The following is a 21,844-nucleotide window of genomic DNA, read 5'->3' on the forward strand; positions in this document are numbered from 1 at the left end:
AGGCACCAAGCATCGTTTATAACACTGCAAAGAATGTATATTCTAGATCAACACTTTGAATGTAAACAATGTTGCAAAACCTTTAACAGAGCTTCAAAGTTTATTCAACATCAGAACATGCACAATGAACTGAAGCCGTACAAATGTGATGTATGTCAGAAGGCCTTTAGGTTTCTCTCATCCTTTAATACACATCAAAAGTTTCATGCTGGCAAGAAACCCAACTTGACTCGGCATAAAAAAATGCATACTCAAAAGAGAGTCTTTGGCTGTAAATCTTGTGAAAAGACCTTTCCCAGTTTCTCAGAAAGAAATCAACACCAAAAAACTCATATTAAAAAGAAATACTATACATGTAATTACTGCAAAAAGGACTTCAATCCATACTCAAAATTCATCATACATCTAAGAGTTCATACTGAAGAGAGGCCCTACAAATGTGATGGCTGTGAAAAGTCCTTTAAAACCACCTCAAATCTTAATTTACATAAAAGAATTCATACCGGAGAGAAGTCCTTTTCGTGTAATGTATGTAAAAAAACCTTTCACCAGCTCTCAGATCTTAATCGCCATCAACAACTCCATACTGGAGAGAAACTTTACATATGCAGTAATTGTAAAAAGACCTTCGTCCGTTTCTCGGATCTAACTCGACACCAAAGAACTCATACTGGAGAAAGACCCTACCAATGCAATGTTTGTGAAAAAACTTTTGGACATCATTCAAACCTCATTAAACATCGCAAACTTCATTCTGACGAGAAGCCCTTCAAATGTGATGAGTGTGAAAAGGACTATCGCTATAGCTCACAGCTTAAGCAACATAAAAAAGTTCATACTAAAGAGAAACCCTATCAATGTAGTGAATGTCAAAAGGTTTTTAACGACTTTTCAAATCTTACTAGACACATGAAAATCCATACTGGAGAGAAACCCTTTGTATGTAATCAATGTGGAAAAGGTTTTAGCATAAACTCAAAACTTGCTCGACATCAGAAAATTCATGATAAATAGAAACCTTAAACATAGAAGACTCAAAAAGGCATTTAAAAATCACTTTTTACTAGAAATTTGAAATTTAACCGACATCAGAAAATTCATGATATAAAGAAACTTTAAAAATAGAAGACACAAAAAAGCATTTAAAAAATCACCTGTTACCAGGAATTTGAAATTTAAACCTAAGAAATCAAAGTCCAATTCTTCTGCATGAGTTCATCCTGTATGAAATATTTTAGAAATGTAAATACATATATGTTGAAGAAACAGGGATCTATGATCAGAAATGTACTTTCTACATTGCATTGACTTGGCTCTTTGAGCGAAAATGGCTAAACATATTCAACCCAGACTTGAAATTGGATAAGGCAGTTCCTATTGTGAGAAGTGAGTCAAGGGGAAGCTGGAGGATACAGTGACACTAACAGGTTAATTCTGCCGTTTGTTCATAATCTATTTTTACTGGATGAATACAATTATACTTTTAATAGAGGCAGCTCTCTAAAGTTGTTAACTTTTGTAGGGGGAGGATACAACCCCCATCTAAGCTTAAGTCAGGAAAAGAAAAGCCATCTCTTTGGAATCAGGAATTAAAATTATGAGAGAAGAAGAAACTTTGCCAAACAAAAAGATAATCGTGGTTCAAAGAACTTTGCCAAACAAAAAGATAATCGTGGTTCAAAGAACTGAAGTATAAAGGGTTAAGACGGTAGACACGAGAAATCCAAGGTCATCGGTGGGCAGGTGATAAGATGGTTTCTGCTGCCTTGTCCAAATGGATAGCCTCCTGAGACACCCAGCCTCCCTGAAGAGTTCGCACCATTCAGAGATGTAGCTAGAGAACGAAGAGGAGACGGAGAAACTGCAATTCTAGGACTTCGATTCAGGACGTGGAGACTCTATTACTTGTAGTGTTATTTTATTTGCAATAAGTCGATTTCCTGTATGTTTTAATAAATGCTGAATTTCCTAGGATATGATAACACTGGTGTGTAATGTTGAATATATTTCTGGCCCCATGTCAGAAATCTAATTACAATTTCCTGCATCTGTTCCCATAATCACTGGTGGCCACTAAGCCCTGTTCAGTCAAGCAGGATGGGCATAGTCTTACAAGTTTCTTTAGGACTGGCCTCAATCCATAGCAAGTGATAGGAAGCTGATATTCAGTTTCTTCTTTGGGGGTCATTCTTGAATCTTTCTGCTTCCTCAGATATTACAGTGTCTGCCACAGAGCTAAATTGTTGCGTAACCCCCAGGCATGGTCCCTCCTTGTCTGCTTTCATCTTTTTTTTTCTTTGTTAATCCTCACCAAGGAGATATTTTTCCCCATTGATTTTTCTAGAGAGTGTGGAAAGGAGGGAAGAAGGGGCAGAGAGAGAGAAACATTGGATGTTGTCTCCCACATGCACCCCAACTGGGGCTGGGGATTGAACCTTCAACCCTTGGGTGCACAAGTCAATGCTCTAATCATTGAGCAACACTGCCCAGAGCTGCTCAACTGGAAAGGTGTATATATGGCTCACTCTTTGTAAATAACAGACACATTATAGATTTCAAATTACATAAGTTAAAACGTAACTGAAATAAGTTTTAAAATGAGTACAAAAATATGTAACCAATACAACCATGGAAACTGAATGGTTATTGGGATACAAAGAAAAAAATTGTGCATGAGACGAACTCCTAATTTTGGTCCTTAAAATACTAGATTAAGGTAAAGTTTAAAGGAAACTATTTTGTTTATTTCAAATGTATTAAGACTTTCCACCATGGCACCTATCGGGTCCAAACTGCTCATACTAAAGTCTATATTATGAGGAAAAGAGGAAAGAAAGAAGCTTAATAGGTCAGGCTAGAATAGCTTGTTCTGAACAGTCTAGAATTCCAAAGTTGCCACGAGCAGACTCAATAGAAAACTACATCCCAATAAAATATTCCCAATATACCACGTTTCCTAGGAGCTATCACTAGTTCTAAGCCATAAGTCTCCAATTGTATACAATAGGATCAAAGGATAGCCATTATACAAAAGTTAGGCTATTCAAGACATTCTCACTGAAAAGTTCATTGTGCTGTCTGTTCATAATCTATTTTTACTAGATTAATAAAATATTTTTAATGGAGGTAGCTCTCTAAAGTTGTAAACTTTTGTAGGGGGAGGATGCAACCCAAATCTACTAGTAAGCTTAAGTAAGAAAAAGAAAAGCCATCTCTTTGGAATGAGGAATTAAAACTATGAGAAAAGAAGAAATTTTGTCAGTGAATGATGAAAGAACAAAAAGATGATGTGGTTCAAGGAACTACAGTATAAAGAGTTAAGAGGGTAGACACGAGAGCATCGGTTGGCGGTGACCAGGTGGTTTCGGCTGCCTTGTCTAAATGGATATAATTCTGAGACACCCGGCCTCCCTGAAGAGTTCACACCATTCTTAGATGTAGCTAGAGCTATTCTAATTCTTCAGTTACTAACTCACATAGTATATAACCCTCAAGGAGTGTACATTCTGAGAGGGTGGAATAAATAGAAAACACATCTTCAGTAAAGAGCAAAGACGGACATGTGTAAAAGATAAAGGGTGATCACAAAAGGAGAAAGCATGCTCTATTTTGTATTATCAGGCTTCTTGGAGGGGATAGTAATTTTATTAATGAAACATAAACAGTGTGTTTTATAGGGATATGAGCATTAATAAATATATGCAGGCATAAAACATGGGAAGTTCAGAGACTATAAACATCTCAGTATGAATGGATAATTAGGAGCTGGACAGAGGGCAGAGAAAAGAGGGACTTTTCCTGGAATTAAAGTCCATATTTTTTGGAGGTACAACATCAGTAAAATGTGTGCACATACAACTAACATACTTCTATCTGGAAATTATAATGTATCTGAGTTGTTTTAAGCTATATGTTAATATCAAATAGCTTCTTTTCTGATTCTTTTAGCCAAAATACCAATGTGAACAGAAGCCCAGTGGATCCTTGGGGGGTTCCCTATCATCCACTTTGGAGACCACTGTTGTGAATAATGTAAATCCATGAAGAGATATATGTTAGCAAGGACTGGAGTCTTGTGATCAAATCTGTATTTTAGAAGCAATGCTAGAACATAAGGGTTTGCCAAGTCCAACCCACTGACAGACAACTGCGGCAAGGCCCATTTGTTCACACGTTATCTATGGCTGCTTATGCTATCATAGCTGTGTTGAGTAGATTTGACAGAGACCCTATGACGAGCAAAGCCAAAAGAAGTTATTTTCTGGTCCCTAAGGTAAATGTTTGTTGTCTCCTACTCTAGAAAAATGGGAAATGGCTTAAAGGTCAAATTAGAGGGGAAGAAAACTAGGATACCACTGTGAGACATGATCAATCCTACATGATGAGGAGCAGGAAGAGTTGACCACTAATAGGTTGTGTAGTGAGAGATGTAATGTCCAGTCTATATTGCAAGATCAGCTGGGTAGGTAGGTGCTAATGTCATGCTGAAATTAAGGGGGGAAAAGACTTGAGCATAGGAAGCAAATGCATTGCTGTTCAGGATGCTGTGCTTGGGGTGACTGGGGAGTATACAATTAGAGATGCCCAGTGGGCAGTTGGATATTTGGTTTTGGCGCTCAGAGGACAGAGAAGAGAGAGTAGTGATCAAAAGCAATATCTGAAGGTATAAATAATGAGGGATCTCTGAGCTGATATGGAGAGATTTCCAGGCTACACTGATAAGTGGGAAAAGCAAAGTGCAAAGAACTCTCTATAATAATGTGCTATCTTTTATGTAAGAAAGAAGGGGATAAAAGAAAGTATAGATGTAATTGCACATATCTACAAAAAGAATTACAGAACGGATAAACCAGAAACCAATAAAGATTACCTTTAGGGAATGGGTGGGAATAGATGGAAAGAATGGGGGAATAGAAATGGGGTAGAAGGGATGAGGAGGAAATGACACTTCTCTATGTGTATCTTTCTTTGCAGTCCTGAGTCTTAGAATTAAGGTAATGTCACATACCCCCAAAATAATTAAAATCAACCAGGATGTGGAAGGGAAACCCTAGATAGTATATAAACGGTAACAAATGAGCATAAGTACAGTTACCATTGATAGGTTCTGTGATTTAGGTGAAACAACCTATAACAAACCAATGTGCCCTAACCGGTTTGGCTCAGTGGATAGAGTGTCAGCCTGGGGACTGAAAGTTCCCAGGTTCGATTCTGGTCAAGGGCATGTACCTTGGTTGTGGGCACATCCCCAGTAGGGAGTGTGCAGGAGGCAGCTGATCGATGTTTCTCTCTCATCGATGTTTCTAACTCTCTATCCCTCTCCCTTCCTCTCTGTAAAAATATCAATAAAATATATTTTTAAAAAAACTAAAACCATTTCCCCTAAGAACAGGAACAAGATAGGGATGCCCACTTTCACTACTCTTATTCAACATTAGTGTGCTGGTGCATGGATTCGTGCACATTGAAAGGAAATTAATTAGAAGAAATATTTTAATATTGCTATTTGTCCTTTCTCTATAATAGCATTGATGTTTCTCTCTCTCCCTCTCCTTTCCTCTTTGAAATCAATAAAAATATATTTTTAAAAAGAAGTTCCTATAGCATCTCATCAATATTATAATGAAACCATGTTGAACAAAATGTTATTCAAGGACCTGCTGTGTACTAAAATTAAATAACATAATTGCAGTGAAGGCGATGTATAAGAACTAAAATAATTTTGGAAAAGAGTATTTGACTACATTCTGTAAGTCTAAAGATAAGAACTGCACACAAAGATACTCTAGTTAAGGAATTAGTTTTTCACATGGGGTGTGGATCAGCGATTTCTTGTTTGTTTGTTTTGTTAATCCTTGCCAGAGGATATTTTTCCATTGATTTTTAGGGAGAGTCGAAGAGAGAGGGAAAGACAGAGAAACATCGATGTGAGAGAAACACATTGCACGAGCCCTGACCAGGGCCCAGGCCAGGGAGGAGCCTGCAACCAAGGTACAGGGCCTTGACCAGAATCAAACCTGGGACCCTTTGGTCTGCAGGCCGGTGCTCTATCCACTGAGCTAAACCAGCTAGAGCTGGGTCAGTGATTCTTAAACTACCTCATGGGCAAATAAGTAAATATAATGTAGATGATAAGAGCCATGTTCTCCCTATTAGACAGATCAGTTACAAACAAGGAAAAGGAAAGGCTAGGATGAGTCCTATAAAATAAGTGACCAGTAGTGTCAAGGTTAAAGACTGTCCTATATTGCAGGAGGCTAAGCAGACATAACCAAATGCAATGTGGGATCCTAGGTTGGATCCCTGAACCGAAAAAGACATTAGTGGGATAACTGGCAAAATTTAAATAAGACAGGTAATAGTATCAATGCTAATACCCTGGTTTTGATCACTGTCCTGAGCTTTGCCTCAGTGTAAAAGTCACCGGAAACCCATTGCATTTCTTTCATAGCTGTTTTTGGCAAGAATGGCCTCTGTGTCACTAATTCAAAGATCATCTAAGAAAACTGTTCACAGTTAAATGACAGGAAAACCATACTAATAGTCCAGGTAAGACTTATCTCATATTGTCTGGGCCTTTCTGGCACAACTTGAATAAAGCTACAGGAACATATGATTTCTGTATGTCAACTTTTCCAGAGTTCATCTGATATTCTTTTCTCAAATGCTGAATTTTACATAATTCTACTATTTTCTCTGAACGTACAAACTACTATAAGCCTCTCTGAAATCCTCTGTAGAATATGGGAAGTAAATTCCTAAACAACTTACCTGGGATTTGTTCATTTTCAGATGTTCTTGAGAAAGGGCCAAGAGTGATGATGCCAGAGCTGGGTAAGGAAGAATGGGGGATGGAATCATGAGCAATCTGTCTAAGATAGCAGCTCTTAGAATCACCTATCAAGAAAATGGCCCTCTGACCAATCTGGCACTGGAAAATACAGGAAACAACATATGGAGGCAATATCCATGTGTCCATTTATAATTCTAAAATGATCACACAGAACTTTCATACTGAGTGAATGTAAACTGTTTTCTACAGCATTACTGTTAAGATATGCCTTTGAAAATATTAAAAACAACCTAAGCCCAATAACAGGAGGTTGGGCAAACAAAATATAGTATTAAATACAAAGTTTGGGGTACTATTCCAGCATTAAGATTGATTTTAGGATTAAAATATTTATTGGCACAGGATCTCAGTTTACCTGTTTTCCTATATTTTTAGCCACTTGCCATCAGAGAATCCAGAAGCTCAGAAAAAAAGCAATGCAAGCGTATCCTTTTGCGTGGTCCCCTTAGTTATAGTTTTTCAAGAGGATTTTTTCTTCTTCTAAGAAATGTGTTTTAACTTAAATGTGGTAAAGGACAGAGTCCCCATCTGGGAATCAAGACCTGAATTCAATTTCTGGCTCTCCCACTAGCAAACTGCATGACTGGATAAGCTATTTATCTTCTAAGTCCTAAGTTTAAGGCAAAAGTAATAGATTAAAAAACTGTATCTCCACAGTGTGATTTTATAATGGGGAAATTCGTGGATTGGTGATGAATAGGGTTTGAGCAACTAAGAATTAACAGAAAGACAGAGTGCAGATTGTAAGGGCTGATGTGTTTAGAAAATGGTGAGGGACAATTTCCTTAGCTATGGGTGGTACCCCTTCCCTCCCATCCACCCCCTCACAAATCCTCCAATGAAGTGTCTTTTCCTGTGAGACCTGCACCCTGCCCATGCCCTTCCCTTCAGTGGCAGCTCACATCCTCCTTCCGCTTTGCTGAGCCACAATAATCAATGATCCCCGAACATGGTGTGACCACCCAGATTTTGCTCACAACGGAGAGGAAAATTCTGGCCCAGTAACTGTTGGATGTGTTCCTTTCAGGGATTCCTCTGCTTCCATGCTGGAATTCTAGGGCAAGGCTTCAGCTCAGAAGCATGTTCTAAGGTGTGGTTCCTGTTCCTGGGGGCCTTCTGCTTTTCACTTCACTGGAATGGTTTCATTTCAACCTGGGCCTAGGAGCCACATTTTCATTGAATTGGAACCTGCCCTTGGAATCCCAAGGTTCAAGTGCCTGATGAGCTGGGCCTTGTCTAAAATCTAATGAGGGCTGCTTTGGAGCAAGACAACACTGCTGCAGGCAGGAAGGAACTAGAAGCCTCAATTTATGCCTTGTGAGCAAGGGAAATAGGTCAAATGGTTTGCTTATCGAAATATATCGCTAGTTGCTTCCTAGGACACACATAGAACAAGTCATTGTGTCAGGGAAAACCCAATGGGTATAGGTAGAGGAGAATGTATATTAAGAAGACCATGAGACTAGGAGTAAATCTTGTTTTGAAACCTGAGTCATGCACAAGTGAGTAAGTCATGTTAGTTCTCTGCAAGTGAGGTTTTAACATATGCTATGATAGGGATGGTACTGCTGACCTCACAGCCTGGTTGGAAGGACCGAGTGAAGTCTCTAAAAATCTTGGTAACACTGACAGCAGGGGATGATCGAGGGCGTATTAAATTCTGGGCTTGATCCTCACAGGTGCTAGCACATTCTACCTCAGAACAACCCTATGAGGCAAATATTATTTCCATGCTCATTGAACAGGCAAGGAAATAGGATTCGTCTAATTCCTGTCCCCAGGGATGCCGTTCGGTTTTGTGGAAGGACCTGATCTGAACCCAAACATCAAGCTCTTAAAACTTCATGCAACGCTGCCAACACCTCCCACCCTCAAATCTTTCCCAGGCAAATCCACACCATGGCCATTCCCTTCAGCTGCAGTTCAGATCTTTGTTCTAATAAAGACGTAGGATAAGATAAGTAATATGATGATAATATTTAACTCTCAATAAATAGTTGTTCCCTTCCCTGCTGGCTCTCTAGTACTTTTCAAACCACCACACAGGCTGCAGATCCAAGTGCATCCGTAGAACTTCTGGAACCAGATTTTAGCCACATGGTTGCACAAACCTTTCACCTTCATAGAGAACCTTCTTCAGGCAAAGAAGGTCACGAAGCCTGCAGGTCGGGAGCCCAGCCCCGTCCTCGCTGCCTTTCTCCGGGATCGAAACCCGCTCTGGGGCTCCCTCCAGAGGAGGCGAGGAGAGCCAGCATCCGCCCACCGCGGACCGAGGCCGGGTCCGCCCATCCCTTCCCACCCCTCCCCTCCGACCCCCGAGGGCTGGCGGCTCCCCGCAAGCCCTTCCTCTGACTGGTGGGTGCACCCACTTCGCTTTGAGTTCGCACCAGGTCCGGTGAAATGAGGGGAACCCCCGCAAGAGCCTGGCGAACCGGAGGGGCGCCCAGGTAGAGAACCGAAGGGCACATGCGCAGAAGAGGCTTCCCGGCGCTCTTCCCAGGAATCCCCAAAGGGCGCCTGATGCCTTTCCTGACTACATTCCCCATAAGGCACCGCGGCGCCGCCTCTGGCAGAGGGATTCTTTGAATAGCTTTTGCTTTAATTATAGGGCTTGGTTGTTTGATATGAACCATTAATAGAAAGAAAAGTTGACTATTAATTTCACCCAACACTATAGATGAGAAACGAAGATTACAGATTAGCAAATGTCCACCAAAATGCTAATGATCCTCAACATTTTTACGTTCCTCCGAAACCTAGCTTAAGAACGCCAGAACTTGGTTTTCCCACTAAGCATCAGAAAACAGCCTCTTCCTGCTAATCATTAGCAGCTAATGGAAGGGGGCCTCCGCCCAGTAACAGCCCAGAGGGCGGCAGGAGCAAATGCCCTGGCCTCTCTCTCCCCTCCCACTTTGGACGGCCTATCAGTGCCTCTCACTGACCGGGTCCAACCAAGGGCAAGGGAGCCAGGGAGTTATGACTCCCAGATTCACAAAGGTTAGACCCCTGTGAAAGACAGCAGGTGGGAGAAGGGCAGATAATAATCTGGAGTGGAAAACAAGGGGTACCAAGCCCCCCAGAGAATCGCAATGTATTATAACTTGGATGGGGATCGCATTGCCAGATAAAGTACAGGTTAACCAGTCCAGTTTGAATTTCAGATCCACAACCAATATGGGCACATTCTAAGGATGTTTAGCATAAGAACAATATGTCGCAAGGACATTAAACCCATATTCGTTGTTTAAAAATCAAGTGGAAGCTGGTGTCCTGTATTTTCATTTGCTAAACCTGACAGCCTTAAATGAAGCCCGTAAAGGAGTTTGAAGCAAAAGAGTAACCTAACCTAATTTAGGATTTAATAAATATATTATTTATAAAATGAGGACACTTGTAGATTACAGTCAATAAGTTCAGAGGGTTCGGGGGCACATAAATAAGTTCCAGGCGCATTTAGGCACATTCACAAGCGAAGTCTCCACTGGCCAGGTAAAGTTGATGCGGGTGAGAGCCTTGACCGACTCCCACCTGCCTGAGAAGCCCTGAGCCATTTCTGCACTTCCTTGCCTTCCGCTTGGCATAGTCCTTTTCTGTGTATGGGGGCCTTTCATGCCCAATATTTCATTCTGTCCTTCCCACATTCCCATGTGGAAAGTAGCTCACATCCTTGTCATTATGTGGCTGCCGAAAACGAGGCTCAGAGAGGTGCAGCCACCACCCAAGGTCACACAGGGAGGCGGCAGAAGGGCCAAGATAACAACTTAGGTCTGTGTGACTCCAAACATCTTTCCCCTCTTCTCCAGGGCTCTCTGTCCTTCCAGGGGTCCAGTACGTCCAGGCACGTCTATCCATGTTGGGTGCTGGCTGGCAGGTCCAGGTGTGGGGATCAGGAAGGAGCCTGCAGGGGCAGCTGCTGGCCTCGGTTCCTGTCGTATCTCCGCTGGAGCCGGGCATGAAGGTGGTGGACCCTCCTCGCCTCCTGGGCCGTGAAGAAGGACGCTGCGATGGTGTGCCGCAGTCGGCGGGCGTAGGTCTCCAGGAGGACCGTGGAACAAGCCACGAGCTGCAGGACCCCCGCGGCCAGGGGGGCGGCCGTGAGGGGGCGCTGGGCAGGCAGCAGTGGGCAGCAGGGGGAGGTGAAGCGGAGCTCCCACTGGAAGGACTTGTGGGCAGAGTGGAAGGGTTTCTCCAGAGGCCGCTGGTTGAAGAGGAAGGGGACGAAGTCCAAGACGGTGTAGGCAGCCTTCGTAAAGGAGAAAAAGGCCAAGTCAACCGACAGATGCTCTAGCCATTCCCTGCCCCCCACCACTTGCCGCTTTCAGGGCCCGCTCCACTTTCCCTGCCCTCATCTGCAAAATGGGCACAGAAGCAGTAGGGGGTGAGAACAGAAACACTGTGTCGTGTTGTAGTGGGAATTAAGTTCATCTGCAGATGCCCTAGGTCCCACAGCCTATCCCAGGACTCTGACTTGAAGGTAAGTAAAATTCAATTGCAAGTCAGGGATTTCACGAACCCTACCCCTTCTCTCAAGAAAATGACTCTATGGCCATCTTCCCATCACCACACTTACATCATACTTGACCATGAGCGTAATGGGCACAGCAGGCAGCTTCTGAGCCCAGTCCACGGCTGATAAGTTCATCTGCGGATGCCCCAGGTCCCACAGCCTATCCCAGGACTCTGACTTGAAGGTAAGTAAAATTCAATTGCAAGTCAGGGATTTCACGAACCCTACCCCTTCCCTCAAGAAAATGACTCTATGGCCATCTTCCCAGCACACACTTACATCATACTTGACCATGAGTGTAACGGGCACAGCAGGCAGCTTCTGAGCCCAGTCCACGGCTGCCTGTGCCAGGAGGAAGGCCACGTGGTCTGTGGCCATGGTCACCGCTGTGGCCACCAGGAGCAGGGTGAGCAGCCCCAGCCTTAGTAGACAGCTCAGCAGCTCCCGCTGGGACAGCCTTGGCCAAGCCGCCCTGAGCAGCCAGGCTGGTGGGGAGGCCAGCAGGTGTGTGGCCCTGGCCTCTTCCAGCTGCTGGGCTAACTGCCGTGTGGCGTAGACATTATCAAACCGCAGGTCAGTCAGGTAGCAGTGGAGATACCGGGCTGAGTTTATCAGGAGGCCCAGCATAAAGAGCCCTGTCACCACCCGCTGGATGCCCAGCACTGCTGCCTGGGCCAGGGACTCCAGGCCAGAAAAGTCCTCCAGGACCTGCTGAGTGACCTTGAGCATGTGAAGCCGGAAGACAGAGCCATTGCCCTGGGCCTGGAGTGTCAGGCCTCGGCCAGTGGGATTCAGAGCCCTGGACGCTGTGTGTAGCTGGTGAGTGGTGTTGAGAAGACTCTCCAGGGAGCCCTCGGTGACACACCTCAGCACCTGTCCAGCTGCGCCCACGTTAGCCAAGACATTGGGCACCACGGTGACAGCCAAGGTGGCAGTGCTCCAGGATAGGAGCAGGCGGCGGCCCTGTGCTGTGCCCAGAGTTGGCACGCTGAGTGCAAACAGGCAGCGAGCTGGAGGCACCAAGCCCAGGCCTAGTAAGACCAGGAGGCCACAGAGAGAGGCCACCATGGCCGAGGGCCCCAGAGGATAAAGCAGCGAGGACACCAGCCAGTGGTGGGCCAGACCTGCAGCAGCAACAGCTAGGGAACCACACAGGAGAAGCTGGATCAACAGCTGGTCACAGCTGGCTGGGACAGGCTGAGAGAAGGCAACCCAGGCAGCCTGCAGTGGGACAAGGGCCTTGCAGAGCCCCCAGAGCCAGAATCTCCACCTGCACACAAGAAATTGGGGGAACCTTTATCAGGAGGGTGGGGGTTGGGTGTCTGCCCAATATCTCTGCCCCACAAACCCTTCACCTGCTAACAGGCTCCACCCCGTTAGTCAAAGGAGTGGGCAGTCTTCCAAAGTGGGCCAATTAGAGTACCCCACCCCAAACCCACCTGACCCAAGCTGAACCAATCAGAGCCTTCCCCAGGATTATTCACACTGGAGTTGTCAGGGAAGAACCCAGTTTCTATGCAGTTCCTGAGGATGGGAGGATGCTTGCGTCCATAATCCCAATTTTGTGAGGGCAACTGTCCCAAGGGAATGAAAGAGTCATGAAGAGAGAAGCACAAATAAAAGAGAGAGAACGAGAAAGAGAGAAATAAAGACACGGTTTCACTGTTGGCACTATGTGACATTGAACATGCCTTCTTTCTAAACCTCAGTGTCTCTTTTATAATTTGAGGGGAGAAGAGAAAGGAAGAGTGGATCAGTTGACCTCTGAGAAACTTATCTATTTTCCTTATATTGATTTATTCAACAAATATTTTTAAATCAACTACTATGTGTCACCCATTGGAGAAACAGGTATGAATAAATGGATGAGAATACTTGCCCTTATAGAGCTTACACTAAAGAGTGGCTGCGGAGGAATTATAAGAAGAGGTTGGATTCTGGATATGTTTTATTGGAAGAGTCAATAAGATTGACAGACTGATTGGCTGTGGGTGTGAGAGAAAGAGGACCGTGAGGTTTGGTGGCCTGAGCACTGGAAGCATTGAGGTGTCATTTCCTGAGACAGAAAAGTCTGTGGTTCAGGCAGGTTTGAGTGAAGTGGGGAGAGGAGGAATTCAGTTGAAAGTCTGAAATTTAAGTTGCCAATTTAGCCATTCAGTGGAGCTGTTGAGTATGTGGTTGGAAACATGAATCAGGAATTTAGAGGAGAGATCAGGCTAGAGATAGAATGTTGGGTGTTGTTGGTTTATCGATGGTATTTTAAATCAAGGGGCAGGATGAAATTCCTCAAGACGTGTGTTGAGGAGGAGGAGGGAGATCAAGGACTGAGCCCTTGAACTCTAGGGTTAATAGTTTGGGAGGTGAAGAACCAGCGAAGGAGACCGAGAAACCAGGCAATGTGGTGCTTGAACAGCCAAGTAAATAAAATGTTCCAAGAAGAAGGGAGCGATCAACTATGTCAAATGCTGCTGATGGGTCAAGAAAGATGCAGTAGCCGATGGGTGAAATGTGACCAAGATGGAAGAAGCTCTGTCAGGCTTGCAGATGGGAGATCCACTAAAGAGGGGGGACAGTGATGAAGGGGAGGCTCCCTGCAGTGATGTTCATGGGTGGCAGGGGTGAGACCAAGAGCACAAAAGGTGGGGCTGGTCTTAGGAAGAAGCAGGGCCATTCATTCTTAATAGCAGGTGGGAAGGCAGAGGAAATGGGTACAGATGATGGTAGGTGGACAGACAAAGTGTGGGCAATTATATATCAGCATCATCAGATATGCACAGAACACTGCAATTGTTAAAGGCATGACTCCAGACTGCCTGGATTCAAATCACCACTCACCATCTGTGTGGTCTTGGCCAGGTTTCTTAACCTCCCTGTACTTCAGTTTTCTCATCTATAGAATGGTACAATAAAAGTAGTACAGCATAGGGTCATTTTGTGTCTGGCAACTTGTATCATGTTAGCTATTGTCTGTTACTAGAGCATCCACCAGGCAGGAACTTGGTTTCTTTTGATCACTGATATGTCCTAGTGCCTAGAATAGTGCCTGGCATGTAGTGGGTGCTCCGTAAGTATTTATTGACTATAGCATGTTTGCTTCTGTTTGCTCAGAAAGGTCAGCACTGATGGTGAGGATGCCAGAGGAGGCAATGAAAGCTTGAAGATCCAGGAGAAGGTAGTTGTTCAGGAAAGTGGGAAAGTGAATGAATAAAGGAAATGCTGGGCACCATGGAGGACACACTTGAGGTTAGAGTTAATGAATTATGACCTCCCCAGCTCCTGAAGGCATTTTAATTTGGGACTAAACCACCTCCTACTGTATCATTCGTATTCAAAACCTGGTAGCTGTGAGAATAAATAGCTGCTGTAAACAATATTGGAATGGAAAACCAGTTCTAAGTCATCGGGTGCCAAGGCCTGTGTTGAGTGTGGTCACTGAGGATTTTAGCTGCCATTTATTGAGTGCTTACTCTGAGGATTCCTCAAGACGTGTGTTGAGGAGGAGGAGAGAGATCCAAGGACTGAGCCCTTGAACTCTAGGGTTAACAGTTTGGGAGGTGAAGAACCAGCGAAGGAGACCGAGAACCCAGGCAACGTGGTGCTTGAACAGCCAAGTAATAAAATGTTCCAAGAAGAAGGGAGCGATCAACTATGTCAAATGCTGCTGATGGGTCAAGAAAGATGCAGTAGCCGATGGGTGAAATGTGACCAAGATGGAAGAAGCTCTGTCAGGCTTGCAGATGGGAGATCCACTAAAGAGGGGGGACAGTGATGAAGGGGAGGCTCCCTGCAGTGATGTTCATGGGTGGCAGGGGTGAGACCAAGAGCACAAAAGGTGGGGCTGGTCTTAGGAAGAAGCAGGGCCATTCATTCTTAATAGCAGGTGGGAAGGCAGAGGAAATGGGTACAGATGATGGTAGGTGGACAGACAAAGTGTGGGCAATTATATATCAGCATCATCAGATATGCACAGAACACTGCAATTGTTAAAGGCATGACTCCAGACTGCCTGGATTCAAATCACCACTCACCATCTGTGTGGTCTTGGCCAGGTTTCTTAACCTCCCTGTACTTCAGTTTTCTCATCTATAGAATGGTACAATAAAAGTAGTACAGCATAGGGTCATTTTGTGTCTGGCAACTTGTATCATGTTAGCTATTGTCTGTTACTAGAGCATCCACCAGGCAGGGACTTGGTCTCTTTTGATCACTGATATGTCCTAGTGCCTAGAATAGTGCCTGGCATGTAGTGGGTGCTCCGTAAGTATTTATTGACTACAGCATGTTTGCTTCTGTTTGCTCAGAAAGGTCAGCACTGATGGTGAGGATGCCAGAGGAGGCAATGAAAGCTTGAAGATCCAGGAGAAGGTAGTTGTCCAGGAAAGTGGGAAAGTAAATGAATAAAGGAAATGCTGGGCACCATGGAGGACCCACTTGAGGTCAGAGTTAATGAATTATGACCTCCCCAGCTCCTGAAGGCATTTTAATTTGGGACTAAACCACCTCCTACTGTATCATTAGTACTCAAAACCTGGTAGCTGTGAGAATAAATAGCTACTGTAAACAATATTGGAATGGAAAACCAGTTTTAAGTCATTGGGTGCCAAGGCCTGTGTTGAGTGTGGTCACTAAGGATTTTAGCTGCCATTTATTGAGTGCTTACTCTGAGCCAAGCACAATAGCAAGTCCTACATGAGCACTTCCTCATTCAATTCTCAGTACAGTCTTGTGGACATTATTGTTACTCTCATTCCATAAATGGGAAAACGAGGCTCAACGAGGTGAGGATTTACCCAAAGGCATGCAGCCAGGGAATGGCAGAGCATGAGACCTAGGCGCTACCTCAGATGCCTGACACTCCCAGTATCCAAGGTCTCCAGACCTACCCGGTCCTGATGAGGTGCACAGCTGTCCCCTGGAGGGTCCTCATGCCTCCTGAATAGCAGCGGAGCCAGCCAGGAGGCCTTAGGCAGCGGCAGCAGGTGGAGAGGAAGTGTGGGGAATTCGTCCTCTGAGACTTGGGAAAGCCTGTCACTTCTGCTTTTCTGCCCTTAATTAAGTCCTCCTGGCCGCCTTGTCCCGCCCTGCGGGGCCCACCTCCCAGGAGGTTGGGCAAGCTGCCTCATCCTCTTCGGGTAGGCAGGAGTGGGTAGAAGGTGTGGGAGGAGAGAACGGGCCTTTCACAAGCAACATCTCTAGTCCTGATAGTCCTATAACAGGGAGATGGAATTAGTCCCATTTCACAGAGGAGGAAACTGAGGTGCAGGGAAGCCATTCAGCTCATTAGTGGCAGTGCTGGGACTAGAACTCTGCCCAGCTTTCTCTTTCCCTTTCCTTCCACAGTTAGGTGTCCCAGGAGCAGCCTGAGCCCACCTCTTAGAGGGTGGGGACCCACGGGAGACAACTGGATTTCTGCGAAGACTTTTCTCTAACCATCATTGGCTTTCGTCTTTCTCTCCAGCTCCCCTCCTGTCTTTAGGCAAATGGGGACCTGGCTTCAAAGCACAGCTCTGTCCCTCCCTAGCTGTGTGACCTTAAGCAGGTGACCTCATTTCTCTCACTCTCAGTTTTCTCCTCTTAAAAGAGAATAATTGTGATAATAGTTAACATTTGTTGAGCACTTGCTTTGCATCTGAACAGTTTATAAATGAATTTATTGAATCCTAGCAACTTACAACCCTTTGTGGTAGGGGCTGTTATTGTTTCCATTTTTCAGTTTAGGAAACTGAGACCCAGAGAGTTAAGTCCCTTAACCAAGCCACTTAGCTGCTAAGAGGTGAAACCATAATTTATACCCCACAGTCCTGTTCCAAAGTCAACTGGTCAACCACCGTTCTCTACTAGTGTGGAGGGAAGGAGTCCTAAGACTCATGAAGACCTTGTGATGCTTCTGGCACTGCAAATAGTAGGTGCTCAATGAATGTGTGTTCCCTGTATGTGCTAGGCTGCAGTTGTTACCCTGCAGGTACACTTCCAGGCTGTCTTCTCCCAGCACCTCTGTGCCCCATCACTGCCTGTAGGACTGCCTCCTCCAGAAGGCCTTTCCTGAGCCCCCAGGTCCCCACCCTGCAAGATGGGCTGGTTGGGGGACATTTAAGCTGCATTCCAGACTCTCTGCCGTTTTCCCTTATAAGGACATGGTGCCTGGGTCACTTGCTCAGGCCTCAAGGAGGATGTCTTGTGGCCCAGATAGGAGAAGTGACACAATGGAATGAGACACTGTGGGCCCACAGGGAGCCTAACATCCTTCCCAGATCACAAACCCCTCCAGGAAGGCAGGCCAGGCACCCAGTGTGCAGAGAACGGGGCACCCAATGGACCGGAGCAGCAAAGGCACATGCCTGTGGAGCCAGCCAGCCAAGGTGAGGAGCACCGCGGTTCAGGTGGAAACAGCGGTGCCCGGCCACGTGGAGACACCTTCACAAAGGGCAGTCCCTGTATGTGCTAGGCTGCAGTCGTTACCCTGAGGTACACTTCCAGGCTGTCTTCTCCCAGCACCTCTGTGCCCCATCACTGCCTGTAGGACTGCCTCCTCCAGAAGGCCTCTCCTGAGCCCCCAGGTCCCCCCCTGCAGGATGGGCTGGTTAGGGGACATTTAAGCTGCATTCCAGACTCTGCCATTTTCCCTTATAAGGACATGGTGCCTGGGTCACTTGCTCAGGCCTCAAGGAGGATGTCTTATGGCCCAGATAGGAGAAGTGACACAATGGAATGAGACACTGTGGGCCCACAGGGAGCCTAACATCCTTCCCAGATCACAAACCCCTCCAGGAAGGCAGGCCAGGCACCCAGTGTGCAGAGAACGGGGCACCCAATGGACCGGAGCAGCAAAGGCATGTGCCTGTGGAGCCATCCAGCCAAGGTGAGGAGCACTGCGGTCCAGGTGGAAACAGCGGTGCCCGGCCACGTGGAGACACCTTCACAAAGGGCAGCTTCTACTCTGCTCCAGCTGAAGGTTGAAGCCCCTTGAAAACGTGGCCCAATGTTTCCACATACTGTGTGTGCTGTGTGATCTTGGACAACACACTATCCCTCTCTGAACTTGTGTGGACTCTGCTGTAAGGAGAATATTTCTTGGGTGGCCTTGAGGATTTAATGAGATAATGTATGCAGAATGCCCAGTAAACAACAGCTCAATGCTCCTGCTTGCTCCTTCTCACCGTGGCTGATAGATATGCCTGAGTGTGTTCCGGGCTGCTGAGACCTGACTGTACAGGCCTCTGTGATGCCCACTGGTCCCATCACCTGGGAAATTTCAGGGGACTGTGCTGGTTGGAGATGAGCAGCACAGTGCCCTGGAAGACACCAGCATTTGCCCCGTTTCTGCACTGGCATCAGGGAACTGACTGGTTAAGGCCCATGTTGGTCATTGCCCGAAGGCCTCTGGGTGGATGTGTAAGATTTGGGGGGATAAGGCAATAGGCAGGGAAAGGGAAGAAGATATTTTTGGCTTTTCTCAGCACATGTAGGCAGCCACTTCTGCCTATATAAGGCCGGCTTGACTTCAAGGCCCACAACATCCGGAAGCGGCTTCTGAATCACCAAAATAGAATCAACGTAGTTGAAGGGAATTTCTGCATAGAGGATTCATAGCCATAAGACAGGACAGGAAGAGGAAGTGGTAAACCCTCAGATCTGGAATCAGAATCAGAGGCCCATACACTATGGGAGTCATTGAATTTTGCAGCCTGTGGGTGTAGCACGTCACTGCCATGTACTTGATTTGAGAATATGCAGAGGTGGCTGAAATCTTCCCAAATAGACAGTGCTCTCCAATAGAAGCAGAATGGGAACCATTTAAACATTTCTGGCAGCCACTTAAAAAAGTGAAATTAATTTTTTTTAAATCTTCACCCGAGGATATTTTTTTCCATTGATTTTCAGAGAGAGTAGAAAAGAGCGAGGAGAGAGAAAGAGAAAGAGGGAGGAGAGAAAAAGAAACATCGAAGTGAGAGAGGCACATCAATTGATTGGTTGCCTCCCGCACTGGGGCCAGGGATCAAACCTGCAACCCAGGTACGTGCCCTTGACCAGAATTGAACCCGCAACCCTTCGGTGCCCAGGCTGACACTCTAACCACTGAGCCATGCTCACGAGGGCGTGACATTGATTTTAATAAAATATTTTACTCAACCTAATATATCCAAAATAATATCCTTTAAACATGTAGTCAATATAAAAAGTGTTAATAGGATATTTTGCATTCACTTTTTTGTACTAAGTTATTAAAATCGGTGTGTGTTTTATACTGACCGCCCATCTCAATTCCAATTAGTCACACTTGGGTTGCAAGTGGCTACCGTACTCTATAAGGCAGATATAGACCATTTCCAGCACCACAGAAAGTTCTACTGTGAGCGCTGCTCTAGGTCATTAGAAACTGTGAATGAAAGCTAAAATGGACCTTCTAGGTCAGCGGTTCTCAACCTGTGGGTCTCAACCCCTTTGGCGGTCGAACGGCCCTTTCACAGGGGTCACCTAAGACCATCCTGCATATCAGATATTTACATTACGATTCATAACAGTAGCAACATTACAGTTATGAAGTAGTAACGAAAATAATTTTATGGTTGGGTTACAACATGAGGAATTGTATTTAAAGGGCCAGAAGGTTGAGAACCACTGTTCTAGGTCATGTTGCTCAGGAGTCAGAGACACAAATGCCTTCAGAAGCCAGGAAAGTGCCAGAGTCTAATGAAGGGAGCCAGTGTAGTACATTAAGGAGTGGTGGGAACTGTGGCAAACCAGAGGTTCACCTTCCAACTTAAGTTCTCCCACCATAATTTCTCAACTCCAAACAATTGTTGCCAGATAGCAATAAGATCTGGTATTTTCCTTTCCAGGAGAAGCATAAATCCAGGTTTTAATGTGAAATCTCCTGAATTGAAAATGTTAGCAATAGGAGGAGACCAAGATGGCGGAATAGGTAAACACCGCAGACTGCTGCCGCAAACAACCACTTCAAAAATACAACTAAAAGACAGAACGGACATCACCCAGAACCGCAGGGAGGCTGGCTGAGGAGAGACTCTTCAACTAGAAGGAAAAATAACAGCACACCGAGGCTCAGAGGAGGCGCAGTGTGGAAAATACTCAGGTGCGGAGGTGCGCGCGCAAAGCGGGCTGGTGGCTGAGAGCGCGGTTGTCGTTTTCGGTCAGGGGGGAGTCTCAGACTCTGAGCTCCAGATACGGGCGAATCGCTGGGGACTCGGACCCAAACGGGAGAAGCGGGAGTGTCTGGCATCAGTTGGAAGGCAGCTTTCCCTCCGAGGTTTGCAGCGGTTCCGGGGGTTCTGAGAAGCAGAGCCTCTGGGAACAGGACTGAGGGCACCATAACGGCTCCCTCCGCCCGCCCTGTTGAGCCCGCCCCGCCCAAGCCCTGCGCAGAGCCATTTGCCAGATCGCCTCAGGCAAAGGCTAGATTAGCACCTCCCCAGAGGACAGAAGTTTTCCGCGGCAGACACAGCTGATTCACACAGCCAGTCGGCCTGGTGGTCAAATCCCTCTAGTATTAACTACAACAATCAAGGCTCAACTAGAACAAGACTGCGCACAAAGACCACTAGGGGGTGCACCAAGAAAGCATAAAAAATGCGGAGACAAAAAAACATGACAGAAATGGAGGATATAGAGCTAAAAAACGCAATTTTGAGGGCTTGCAATAAACTTTTGGAGAGCTTCACGAAAACTAATGAGACCCTCGATGCTATGATAAAGAAACTAGAAATTAAGCATACACGCTCTGAAATAAAGAATATTACACCCAATAGCAGACCAGAGGAGCGCAAGAATCAAGCCAAAGATTTGAAATGCGAAGAAGCAAAAAACACCCAACCGGAAAAGCAAAATGAAAAAAGAATCCGAAAATACGAAGATAGTGTAAGGAGCCTCTGGGACAGCTTCAAGCGTACCAACATCAGAATAATAGGGGTGCCAGAAGATGAGAGACAGCAAGATATTGAAAACCTATTTGAAGAAATAATGGCAGAAAACTTCCCCCACCTGGTGAAAGAAATGGACTTACAGGTCCAAGAAGCGCAGAGAACCCCAAACAAAAGGAATCCAAAGAGGACCACACCAAGACACATCATAATTAAAATGCCAAGAGCAAAAGGGACAGAACCTGTGGGCTGGAGGCAATTCTGGGGACTGCTAGTTGCAAGCTCTAATATGATCTAAACCTTCCATGACCCCTTTTCTCAGTTTGCCCTCCACACTCAGTGTTCTCTTTGCCTGTGCCGCCAGAGGTAGACCAGGTGAGGAAACCAGTGTACTAGTATATTTGGGAGCAAAGTGATCTGGGCAGAGGAAATAGCATGTGCAAAGGCCCTGAGGCAGAAGGTGTTGAGTGTGTGGCTGGAGTAGAGCAGAGAGCAGTAAGAAAGTGAGATCGGGGAAATCAATTCTGTGAAACTCCCTCCTCAGGAATTTGGGGCTTTGAAGCTCTTTGATGTCCAGAACAGCAAAAAAAATCTCCAGGGCCAGTG

The 21,844-nt window shown here is 45.5% G+C and overlaps 1 protein-coding gene across 1 annotated transcript; it reads right to left on the bottom strand.

The window, feature by feature from the left end:
• Nucleotides 1-10,244: 10,244 nt before the first annotated feature.
• OCSTAMP (osteoclast stimulatory transmembrane protein) lies at nt 10,245-12,474 on the bottom strand. Its single transcript, XM_014536389.1, has 2 exons — nt 11,640-12,474; nt 10,245-11,096 (listed from the first exon to the last, which is right to left on the bottom strand). The coding sequence occupies exons 1-2, from the start codon at nt 12,426-12,428 to the stop codon at nt 10,740-10,742; spliced, it is 1,146 nt and encodes a 381-aa protein (XP_014391875.1). The 5' UTR covers nt 12,429-12,474; the 3' UTR covers nt 10,245-10,739.
• Nucleotides 12,475-21,844: the final 9,370 nt, after the last annotated feature.

The sequence above is a fragment of the Myotis brandtii genome, unplaced genomic scaffold (genome assembly GCF_000412655.1).
Source record: "Myotis brandtii unplaced genomic scaffold, ASM41265v1 scaffold161, whole genome shotgun sequence".
Classification (NCBI taxonomy): domain Eukaryota; kingdom Metazoa; phylum Chordata; class Mammalia; order Chiroptera; family Vespertilionidae; genus Myotis; species Myotis brandtii.